Genomic DNA, 13,183 nt, shown 5'->3' on the forward strand with positions numbered 1-13,183 from the left:
CGAACAGATCAAAGTGTAAGTGAAAATAACTAGAATATGAGAAGATTCTTCTAGAGCTGCACGAAGTCACTGCAGAAAAGAAAGTAAGTTTGAATTTACCTGTGTAAACCTTATTCCATAGTTGATTTCTGCTGAAACAGATTTTCTTTCTTTTTCTGTACGAACAGGTCGATCATCCAAACCACGACAAAATCTGTAGAGCATCTGTCCTGTTTTTGGACCAAATTCTTTTTGCAGTTTTGACATTGAAGCACACTGCAGATCTCCACAGGTTTTAATTCCCAAAGAAGTCAGCTTAGATTCCATTGTCCTGCCAACTCCTAACAACAAAGCAATTAGTTCTGTTAACTCTACACAACTCAGAGCCAGTCAGGTTTTGAACAACAACAAAAAAATTGTCTTTTTAAACCTACACTAGGTTGTATCAAATTAATAAATAAATATACACCATAAAAAGAAATTCCACTGAATAGAACATGGTTCAAATGGAAACTGTGGCTGTCTTCATCTGTATTTCTTTAATCTGTTTTATATATTTAGTTTAAGATGTCATACTGCAGCGTGTTTCTTTATTTCTGGGTAAAATGTGAATGACTCCTGCTTGCAAATCTTCTTGACAAGATACTGTCCGTTACAGAGTATATAGCTCTGAACACCACAACACTCAGTCCAAAAAGAGTGACCAACATGTAACATGTTCTACCATTGTATACAAGTGATTCAATCGAAAAGAAAACCCACAAATATTTTGTCTACTGTTCCACTGCTTCCCAGGTAGAAAAACAGTATTTAAAGTAGAAGCGATAGCAGACCTGTATCACTTGTGCTTTGAATTACCAAGCACTGGGAATTGTAGGTATCCATGGCAACGGCACATATGTAACTGTGATAAACTTAAGTACATTCTTGGCTTTTGGAGAGGTGGCCTATTACTTCTGAAAAATATTAGTCCTATGAGTTTACACTACTAAAGTCAGCAAAAGCTGGAAATCTCAGGTGATCAAGCTTCTATCTTTCATAATCTGCTTCTTTTGTCTAGGTGGCATTATTGACACAAACACTAAAAAGTTTTTACTGTGAACATGCAAGCGAATTCTGAAAACCTTGAAACACTTAAGTCAGAGCACACTACTACATGAATAATTTTCTGGAGGAAAAACATCTCCTATAAGTTATGCCAAAGAGAAACAGTGCTGTGCTGTAAATTATGATTGGTCATGGAAGGGGATACATAAAGAGAATTTCTGGTAAACCTGTACCTGTCTATTTATGCTATTTCTACCAGTTCTCCATTTCCGTGTCTATTGCTGTCTATTTTTTGTTTTCCTTCTCTTTTTTTCTTAAACAGAGAAAAATACTATTTTGGACATTTAACACTAAACACATGTGTACACACGCAGGCTGAGCTCAGCTGATCACTAACACACTCAGCACTTTTTGCACCATGTCTGTGTCACATTATACTACTAAAGTACTAAATAACAATACAATAAAGAATTATACGCCAGGAAACTCTTTAGCTTACAAATCTTTTGAAGTATTTTCCTGGAACAATAAAAAAAATAAAATAAAGCCTGTTTTCATAAAGGTGTATTCCCTATGTCCTTACTGTCTATCCCTCTCCCAGAACAGTAACTCCAGTTCCCTGCCATCTCCCTGTGAATCCCGCTATGCCTTGGAGAACCTCCCTAAAACCCTTGGGCCAGAAATGCTTCTTTCCTCCCTTCCAGCTTTGTCCTTGGTCTTCTCTATATCCACAGGCATCCCACTCAATCGCTCCAGTTCTCCCTTACTGAAATACTCCTTCTCTCTCCTATCTGACCAAAGAATGCAGGACAGAAAACATGTACTCTGGCTATACATATGATGACTGGGAACTATTGCCAAAATGTGCAGTAATGAAATTTTGCCTGCCTGTCCCTCAAAAGTTGTACGCATTTGGATCATTCTCCTCTGTCAAGCTGTCATTTTTCACAAAACTTGTGGAAACATTATGTCAATGGGAATTCTATCTCTCAGTAAGATTTGGCCGAAACTGCCAACAGTTCATAAAATCATTAGTACTGTCATACTTGCAAATTATAAATCATAATAATTGTCACAATCATTTCTTCAGACAACTAGACAAAAACTAGTTGGAATTTGACAAACTTGTTCTTCTTCTTTAAAATAATCAACACATTCTGTCACAGTTTGCGGAATACCGTTGACTAAAGATCCTTACACAAAAAAAAAACTACCTGCGTAACAAATGTCTAATGTGTATTCTAAGTCTATCAGAACAAAAAACTGTCTATAGCTGGATGCAAAGCATAACAGTGGTAATACTGCCATAGTAGCCTTACTTTCCACCTTCGTCTATTTGTCAGCCACTCTAATACACCTCCTGTTGCAAGCAGAATCACTTCTCTAGTTTGGCAACATTCTCCTCTGCCAAACCTTATTTCTTTATTTTCCTTCTGTCCTTATTCTCTTTGAAATCTCTCAGAGTTTCTCAGGTGCAGCAGAGATTAAACAAACACCTCTCTCTCTCCTTTTTTGCCTTCATATACTCTCTGTTTTATTATGGCTTCTGTGCTATTTTTTCCAACTCTTGAATTCATACACTCCTTTATAGAAAGAATATTCTCTTAGGCTAGTTCTCAGTTCTAAGCAAACCCTGTCTCTCTCAGTGATAAGTACCTGATGTTACTCATTTTATTACATTCATTATGATACAGCAAGCTAGCACTCACTTGAAATGGCTTATCTAAATAATTTTATTAAAGCATACAAGGTTGCATAACATACTAAACTCTCAGTTTCTTCTGTAGATCATGGTGTGTGAATCTGTAAAATTCTTTACTAAAAAAGATGCTTCTCAAAGACACAAAAAGGTCACAGAGATTCTTTTCAGAAATTTCAGAAATTTTCAGAAATCAGTGTATCTTTTTTTTTTGGATCATAACCACAGAAGAGCACCTAACTTTGTCTGATCCAGAACACAGACTTGTAGCTGAAACTGTTTTAATATCAGAGGCAAAATGTCCTCTAAAAGAAAGGAGTACCTGGAAGACTGGTAACAAGTTGCCCTCTGATAAAATCATCCACTTCTTCAGGTTTTAAGTGATACTGTCCATCTGGTTTTGCTTTACGAGTTGCCATTCTGGCCAGCAGAATATTGGAACCTGTAAAAACAACAAATTAAAGTGTGTCTGTATTAACTTCTGTCTTCTCAAGTAGAATGCTGCATTTCAACAGTCAAGGAAAAAATGCAGAAAGTACAGTCAAATTCTTTATCTTTTACAAAGAATTTAAGGAAATAGATTCAGATATATTTGCAGTATCTACTTCCAAATTAGCAGCTAGCAGTAATTGTGATTACAGCAGTGTAACTGTAGCGGTAACTGCAATTGCAAAGTTAAAATCAAACAAACAAAAAACCACCAAAAAAATCAAAATAGCCAACAAGTAAGTGTGGGACACTTCACTAAGAACACTGAATTTATTTGTCTTGGTGATGTTCTACACATGTAGAGGTACAGCTAAAAAGTTAAGTGCGAATGGCTAAAAAATTTAGAAGCGTAATATTTTAACACTGCAGAACTTCAAAAAATCCACTGTGGTCAATGTAGATAATACTTAGGTGACAATTCTATCAAGTATATTATATGTGAAATACTGAAATTAAGCTAATATTTGAGCCTGAGTATTCACTAAAAAGATCCAATGACTTTACTAAATTATTATACGCACTCATAAAGTGTGGTGGGAACAAGATCTGTTCCAGCATTTGTTCTTCCCTGTTTATAGGCTTATTCATGCCCAGCCAGTAAGATCTCTGAAATGATACCCGAACACATCCATTATTGCCACTCAAACACCCTGTTCTAAGATAAGGCAAATTAATAAAAGGTCAGGGGTACTCACAACTCACAGCACTGTGTCTTACTACTGCTCATCTCCTCCCACCTATGTTCACATTCTTTCTGTCTATTCTAAAATTTTAGTCAATAAGAACAGTACCAGTTTTACGTGCACTGTTTCTCCTGAGACATTAAATTGATGTAACAATTAATGACAGAGTCATCATTTAATTTCCTACCTAACTTTAGGGATACACATTTTGTCTATAGAGCACTGAAGATTTCTGATCCTCTTATCTACCAAACATACCAACATAGCCCCTAATACCACGAAATCTCAGTGATTTACCTTCTGCAATGTATTACTCCCACAACACTGAAGTAAAGTAGGAAAAAACTAATACCTCACTTAACAAATGAGAAACCAAGACACAGGATGTTTACAGATGAGTGTTTAATCTTTCACTAGCATTGTTTAAATCAGTTTACTTTAGCCACTAAAATCTCTAGGGTAAAAATTAAATTTATTCAACTGGCATAATCACGTCCTCCTTTAATTTATCTCTAATGAGGCAACAGTGTTGAGAGGAGATCTCAATAGTATAACAGTATCTATTCAAATTTACATTTTATTATATTGGTACAACTTTCCCATTGGGCATCATATAAATCACACAAGATGTACGTTTCTGGCAGACCATGTTTTTGAAATAAGGTCTCTACATTCATGTAATAGTACACGTACAATTGTTTCCTCCGACTTACTTACTTAACGATGAACTATGAGTGCAGCGACAAAGCCCTTGTTGTGTACCTACCATATGAATTTCTAGAAAGGATACCAAAATTATTTGCCAATATCTCACACAAATTGATTATTAGTTAAAAAAAAAAAGATTTGGTCATTGGTATTTATCTCTTTCAATCAGTAAGAGAGCTATGATACCAGGTTAGAAAATAATGCTTTAAAAACCAATTCTGCTCTTTCTATAGAAAAAACAAACACAGTAAATAAGCTTATAAAAGAGATTATGAATGTGTTTCAAGTCAAAACAAGACACAAACAGAAATCCAGGGAATTACAGTCTCTGTACTATGATATCATAAGAAATAAAGGAAGAATTCTGCTTACAGTAAGGAATCTCAGCTTGTCTCACAAGTGGATTTCATACACTTATATACACTCATTATATTTATTTACAGATAATCAACTCTAGTATTAATTAGGGACAAACATAGGCAAAAGGAAGGGGCCAAGCAAAGAAGTCTTTTCAGATGTGTGATTGCATATACAATACCTACTACAAATCACACAAATCTTTGCTTTCAATACCTTCTAATAATTATGCTAAATCATGCCACCCTGTAAACTCGTACTGCTATCTCCGATAAGGAACAGAATCTGTGCTCATTCTTCTATTTACTGGAAAAATACAGGAGCATTTCATAAAAATGAGTGTAAGAATATAATACAGATGGAATTTTAGCATCTTGCTCAGATAACAAAGGAGAAGTGATAGGAACTTCGTAAATTTTTGCTTAAAACTTTCCACCTATGAAGATCTTCTTGCATTTCTATTTAACTAATTTAATGTAAATGGCAATATATTCCATATGACACAAATAAGAGTTTTAGCCATCTTACCTAGCTTTGATACACCTAACAATAGCAGGCACTGCTTGTAAACAAATGAAATAAGGTACTTACCCATCCCAACAGAAGCAGTGCATTTAGTTTGGGCTTTGATTTCGTTGCGGATAGCATTTGCAAGTTCATCAGGAGTCAATCTGGTCTCTGTAAGGATTTCAGTGATATCTACTAGTGCTTCATCACAACTGACTGCTTCGATGTTATGAGTATAGCTATCAACACAAAGTAAAGGAGGTGAAACACCAGCAACAGCTCACCATCTGTTAAAACAAATATGTAGCAAATAAAGTCTTCCTTTTGTGGCGGCATTTCCCTGCTTATTTTGTATCACACATCACTTACATATTAAAAATGCTAAAACAGAAAATTACAGCAACTTTACTAATGTAGGACTAATTTCCACATGCATCACAATTTTAAAGGAACAGCTGGAGAAGGATACTTCTTTGTCATTGACAATAACAAATGTCCAGTTTTGTTCAAGTGTATTTTAAATAAGAAAGTAGTTTTTAATATATGTTACTCCAATAACCTATTCTTAAGTTACTCAAAAATACCTCTTTAAAGAATCTCACTACTAAGCTGGGATCTGCTTCTCAGACTGTAATCAGTAAAAAATTTAACAATGACTCTTTGGAAGTCAGATGTTGACTGTTTACAGGATTTGGCTTCAAGATAAAAGAATGCTCAGAAGCATGGTGCTCAAAATAACAAAAATACTGCAAAAGGAAGATCTCAAATAGGAATTGCTTTATTAAAGCCGAAGAGTAACACGGAGATGAAGATACTACACCGAATAATGGCACTCAGCAGTGACAAACAAAATATGCTTGATAACCTTACCATGAAAGATCATGTAAATAAACAGCACGTTACCTTGCTAATATTTCATACACTGTCCGTGCAACTTCTTTGTACGCATCAAAATCATATGAAACTGCTTGAAGATTTGGACACAACTTTTTTGCTTGGCCAAAAAACATTCCATTCTTTATGCCGACTTGCCTAAAATTAAATAATAAAGAAACCCCAAATAAACACAGTACCAACTTTTCCACAAATTAATACAGGGTATTTCCAAATGAAGTATTTGTCTTTTCCCACAAAAATGAATTATCAATAAAAAGAAATTTAGTCCAACTGCTAGCAATCTAATAGGTAAGAAAAATAACTGTAATAGAGTATTTGAATTAGCTGTGTAATATTCAGGCATGCGGCACAGACAGCCTGCCTTTGGGAACATGCTTAAGACAAAGTCTCCAGAAAGCACTACTTGCTATCTTCTGTTTCAAATTAAAATCACACATATACTACAGTGACTAAGGTAACTGGATCTTATATTGCACTGTGCAAGCTTACAAAATTACGCTCCCATAATAAATAAACTCTAACTTTTTGAGATACAAATATAAGCCTGCCTATCCTAGCATGCTTGAGAAAGTTTCCAATGAAGGAGTAACTTCTGGAGCATTATTTCCATCAGGGAAGAAAATCATATTTCCAACATTGTGCTTATATTTATAACAAGTTGTTTAATACCCTGAACATTTATAAGCTATGTTATTGGGGATGCTCAACATAATCTGTGCAAGAAATGGCTTTAGGTTTAGTAATCACACTTACTGTCTGATTTTAACTAAAATATTCAGTAGCAAAATGTTCTTAATTCCATAAAAGAACGCAATTTTGGTACAAAGCACTGAAGATAACATTATGAAATCAACAATATCACAGCAAATGGCATAAGTTTTTCCTTAACAGGCTTAGTTTCAAGTAATGTATAGGTTAGGTTGAGAGCTATTAAACATGTTTAAAAAGCAGCAGCATCCATAGGGAAGACCTTGTGTTAAATTCTAACAACCTATATAACTACCACTTTTGAAAACATAAAAAAAATTCCTCTCTAGACAAATTTAAAGAAACTGACTTAATAACTGCTATTTTTGGTCATTTTATGCCTATCTGAATGAGATTTTCAACCTGATAGGTAACTTTTACTTACCTGGCTTCGTAACTACAAGAAGCTATTTCAGCCATGGACAGAACAGTGAGATCGAAGTCAGCTCCATTCACATGTGTGGAATCCGGATGCTCCCAGACTGATGAGTCCAGCTTATCAGGTACTCTAATTTCTGCTTGGAAAATAATATTTATCTTTGTTTTTATGTTATTTTTCTTAAGAAATCAACAGAATGAATATGAATGAAATAAAAATTATGGATTTTATTTATACAATCTCTATACTGCTACCTGTTGATGAAGAGGTTCTTAATACTATATTGATTCATATCATGGTTCTGAAAAAAACCAAACCCAGAACCCTCCCACGTAGTAATCTCTCTCTGCAGATAGGTCTGTACATATTACTGAAAAGAATATTAAGCTACAGAAAAATTAGATTTCTATTTTCCCCAAAATTACTAGATAGCAGCTTGTTGGTGACTACATAGACCATACTATAATTAAAGACTGATCTCAGTCAGCTGTAATGACAATAAAAAACGATCAGGCACTTGAGGCTAACTGCTACAACCATATCCTGTGAACAAATACATGGTACTCAAAAATTTACCAACTGCTTGGCTGAACAAGAAGACACTTAGCTATGTTCCTTTTTACAAAAAGCACAACTACCACCAGAACACCGAAATTAAATTCAGAATACAAACCCACTTTTCATCATACTTACAACCACTTACTTGAAACTATTTTGCCAATATAGATACCACAAAGCAATTTTTAAGAGGCGAAATAACCAGAGTGCTAATTAGCTCAAATTAAAAAACACTAGCTAGAAACTTGTATTTCCTTTAACACTCTTATGGGGATATTAATCGACAAAACTTCTGCTGTTACTTCCTACTAATTCTCTTATTAGGATATGTCAACTTCTTTCAAATATCACCATAAATTTATCTTGGATCAAAATGATACAATTACAAATACTGCAACCCCAGACTTAAAATGAGACAGACCTTCCCTAATTCTACAAAACTTTTCTGTATGCTCTTCGATAAATTTTGAGGAGTCCTTCAGGCCCACTGCATACTAGGTACTAGAACAGAATTCTGTAACACTGAATACTGGAATCAAGTAAAGCATTTTCTATTCCTTTCTATTAAGGTTTTCACAGTATGTAAACCTTGAAAGATACAGGCCTACGCTCTAAACATAGATCAGCCTGAAAAAATGGCTAGATGTAAAAACTGCTATGCCCTCCCAAACTCCCCATCAGAATCAAAACAACACGGTATCATACAGACAAAAAGCTTCTATTTACTTAAAATGAAATCCAATATGTACGTTGTAGTTCTTTTTTATTACTGTAGTCTATTTAATACCATACAACTTTGTAATATAATAAACAGGGAGTTTTCTTCACAGTGCCACAATGCCTAATTATATTTCATGGTACTAACAACTTTCACACTGTCAATTTGACTGAAAGGAAACATGGTGCTATGTGCACATACGAGTAGTTGTCAGACCAGAGAAACTGTTGTAATGAGTGAGTGGAGACAGCAGGGGTAGAGCCTGACTCATGTGAAAAACTGCTTTTATCCAGAATTTCTGCTAAATTTGTGCACCTTTTTATGTCTTAAAATATTTTAATGTATGATGAGCTCAGTAAGTTACCTAAGATGTCTGCAACTGAAAATCAGAGCAAAATTATGCCCCAAATAAAGATAAGAATGACAAGAACAATTTCTTTAGTCCATGCCTTCCTGTGCCCTGGCCTGAGATGATGCTGTCATCTTGTCTATCTTCATTGGACTCGTCGACCTTTTCCACATCGCAGCAGAGCAGATCCCCCCATGAGCTGATGGAGTCACTTCATGTGAAATTCAGGGCAATGCAGAACACATTGTCCTCAATGGAAGGCAAGGTAGAGAACCTCTCATCAAAAGCTGGGAAACTAGACAGGCACATGGTGAATGTGGAGCAACGGATGGAGAAATCAGAGGCCAGGACCCAAGTCTGTGAAAAAGAAATCGCTGAGAATAAATCTGTGACTAATATGATGGTTAAAATCTGCTGCTCTTTAGAATGAAAAAAGGGAGATACTAGGGTTGAGGGAAAGGAAGCCTAGAAAACATTCACATCTTGGGCATCCTGGCCATGGAAAAGAGACCCCAGACTATGAATCCTGATTAACATATGTTAATCTTCTACCTTTAGAACATGAATGTTAAAGATGGCATGTATGTAGAGAAGTAATTTCTACTACCCAGAAAGGCTATCTCCAATTTGGAGATTTAGGGTGAGAATGATAACAAGTTTTTAAATTTAAAAGTTATAAATTTTTGGATGAATTCAACCAAGAAAAAGAAAGTATTTCATAAAAGATTCAAGATTCTATTGACACTAGATATTTGCCTAGCAATGCAGATCAAAGGCAGGAACGAGTATCACTAAAGAAGTAATTTGCAAAAAAAAAGAAGTAGGTGAAGCAGCAGAATTCAGTATTTGCTCAAAAGTGATCCATATGGGGTTTGTTTATTTTTTTTTGGTGGGTTTTCTTTTTTTTTTTAATTTGAAACATTTTTTCTAACAAGCAAGACCTAGAGAAGGTAAAAATCAGAGAATAGCTTGGAAAGCATGAAGCATCAAAAAATGAAATGGGTTCCATGTTGAAGCATGGATGTAAAAATGTGCTCATGTTCAAAGCTGGTCCCAACTACCTTTTTATTTCATTTATATAACATGCCCCCAAACAGAACTGTGTATGTTTAACAGCATAATTTAGCATTCTGTATTTTCATATTTTAGCAAAAGTACTTTTCCATGTGCACATGTGCCTACTGGACCATAATTACCTCTGGCATGGCACAATTAAACACATGCTGTGAAGTGTGTCATATATGCTAAGATACTGTGATGTTAGAAGAGCCTAACCTGCAATTCCACCTTTTTACCTAAGACCATAACTAACCGTAATTTCTTTTGCCCAAAAGGAAGACAAGCCATGTACTTATGAGAATGCAAGCAGAAACAACAGGTTATATTTTTTATTGACAAAACCATTGTACATGGAGATAAAAATTAATAAAGATACTAAAAAATACTATGCACTGCAGCTAATGAGACAGAGACTACAAAAAGAGTATGAGGAAAAAACCCTTTCACCAAAACAACAGGTTGCACAATCAGACTAAGTATCAAGAAAGAGTGAGCTAGCTGCCTGCCTGTGTGCAAGCCAGTGAGATTGGATGCTGAAGTTAAAGAAATGAGTATGTGGATATCCAGAAAAAGCTGCTGCAGTAAGAAACTGAGTTTGTTATACAATGAGGCTGAAATCTGCCATATCCTTAAGCAATATAGTAGAAGAGATACTATTGAATTTGTGAATCACAAAGAACATGCTAGGTATCAGCTAAACTTCGTAATTTAACTGCCTCGCTCTCCAAACATCACTTGATTGTATGAAGTCACACCCTTATCCAGTGTAAGGTCCTAGTAAAAGTTACAAAGTCCCTGTATAAAACTGAACTATCGATAAATACTCCGTACACAAGCTATATTACAGAAAATCCATGTCCACAAAAACCACAGCTTTCTTCGTAATGCACTTATGGCATTGCAAACAACATCACAGAAGCCTTGTCTGGAGCACCCTGAAAAGTCCTTTAAAAGCTAAAGGCCTGTGGGTTCCACAAACATATATTCTACCTCAGTTTTGAAGTGTTCTTAAACTACAGCAGAAAGACAAATAAAATGGCATCACTTCGTGTAATACTGTGTTTCCAAATGTCTTTGACAATTGGCAGACTTTATTTGTTTGTTTGTTTTTTTAAAAGTACTAACATTTCAGAAACAACCATGGAAGAACAACTTGTCTTTTTCCACCTCTTTTATCAACAAAATAACTCACTGAGGTGTAAACTGTAACAATAGTACAAGGTTGGTAAAAAGTGCATATACAAGGTGCAAAGGAGAAACTTGACTTCCACACCTAAATTGAAATGAAACAGCAGCTGCCCCTTCTGTATGCACTTTTTAGCAACCCTGTGGTAAAAACTAAGTTTCAAGCTGATTAAGCAGACTGTTGGAGAAAAAAAGAGAAACAAGTTGCCAATGTTTAGCAATATACTTTCTCATATTAAATGCAGTTCAGGTAGAATAATAATAATAAGACTTGTCAAGAAAAGTATGTTCTGTTTACATTAGTATACTACTTCTTGAGGACACAGAAAGTAACAAATTTCTAAATTACTGCAGGCAAGTAAGGAATTCTCAAACTACAACAGGTGCCCTGGTACTGAGGAAACAAAGTACTGGAGAGACAAAACTCATGGAAGTTCCACAGACCTTCCAGAAACCTGAAATGCTCTAAAGACTACGCAAGTTAACGCACTGTACACAGATACTGTACACACGCAGTTCAAAAGCCAACTTCAAACAATGTTTCTCACTGGCCATGTGCTGTCATTTCTACTTTTATAGTAAAGAATTTTAGTAGCCTTTTAAAATTTATTTTGCACCTTCTTCTCTATAACAGACTTACTTAGAACAAAGTGATCCTGGACAACAGGTATTTCCTTCTTATTTTAAATAATTACTTAACATTGTATCTTATACTCAACCTCAATGAAAGTGAGCAAAACTTAAAATTACTCTAAAATAATTCACCCATACTCAGCGAAGTTAATTAACAAGAAGTCACAGTGGCATGTTATTACTAAGGCCAGAGAGCACTGTGTTGTCCAAAGATCCTTCTTTTCTGAAATCCCCCATGTGAAAAACCCAAATTTATCCACTGCGCACTTATTAATAACTTTTTAAGGAAAAAGTCTGCAATAGCAAAAGTTAAAAACATACAGACAAACAAACTTATCTGTACCTGCTTTTCCATTCAATAGCTTATTCTGGTAATATTGCTGTTCAAGCTGCGGGTTTGCACCAGGGCGCAGTGGTGCCTTTCCTGCACCTCTGTTACTAGTAACAGCTACTGGTTTTCCTGTAGAGATGAAATGCATGTACTTGTAAGTCAACGTCTATAACAACTTACGTTTTAATAATAGCATAACTAGGGTAAGATCATAAAGATGTCCAATTTATTCTTTTATAATTTATTGCAAGCTTATAGACTCTTACAGCATTAAGAAGGAAACAGCTGTAAAATTGACTTTGCATTGTGACTATGAATATGCTGTCTTAATTGCAGTCAGGTGTAAAGAAGAAAAGCTTTTAAAGAATGAAAATACAGCCATACTAGTTTGTCTTTAATAACAAGTATAAATGGAAGCTGTGAAACTTCACCAACACCCTAATGATTCATTAGTTTAAGACACAGCAAACACTGTACTGATTTTGAATACCTTATCATGTTTATTAGCTTAAGTAAACTAGAAGAGTACACACATACCAACACACCTCGGTTCCACTTGTTTAATTAACTGTACAAAATCTAATCTTTAGTAATCTTTTGACTTTTTAGTAATATCAACAGCTTTATAATTTCTGTACAGGAAGCTAATTTATGCACTGAAAGTTCCGGCAGACTTCTGTGGAACAGAAAAAATATTTGCATAAAAGTTCTAGGTTCTTCATATTCTAGTAATGGAGTTTGAAACTCGGCAGGTAATAAAGTTTTAAAGACCCAAACATACAAGGAGTATCTTTGATGCAGTTGCTCCTGCCTTTGGACAGAAGAGAGCAAAGGAATTGTATATATAGCTTACTCTTT

General features: G+C 35.1%; 1 protein-coding gene across 3 annotated transcripts in view; it reads right to left on the reverse strand.

Moving 5' to 3' along the window:
• Positions 1–13,183, reverse strand: part of REV1 (REV1, polymerase (DNA directed)) — a 49,520-nt gene that overhangs the window by 21,542 nt on the left and 14,795 nt on the right. For 2 of the 3 annotated variants that reach the window (XM_009702480.1, XM_009702479.1), the window contains exons 7-12: positions 12,338–12,454; positions 7,499–7,628; positions 6,373–6,501; positions 5,554–5,708; positions 3,048–3,167; positions 100–320 (exon numbers count right to left, since the gene is read on the reverse strand). In XM_009702480.1, coding sequence (XP_009700782.1) covers positions 100–320; positions 3,048–3,167; positions 5,554–5,708; positions 6,373–6,501; positions 7,499–7,628; positions 12,338–12,454 — 872 coding nt within the window. Of the gene's footprint in view, positions 1–99; positions 321–3,047; positions 3,168–5,553; positions 5,709–6,372; positions 6,502–7,498; positions 7,632–12,337; positions 12,455–13,183 lie in introns of all 3 variants that reach the window. The other variant, XM_009702478.1, reaches the window with a different exon arrangement.

The sequence above is a fragment of the Cariama cristata genome, unplaced genomic scaffold (genome assembly GCF_000690535.1).
Source record: "Cariama cristata isolate BGI_N322 unplaced genomic scaffold, ASM69053v1 scaffold13776, whole genome shotgun sequence".
Lineage (NCBI taxonomy): Eukaryota > Metazoa > Chordata > Aves > Cariamiformes > Cariamidae > Cariama > Cariama cristata.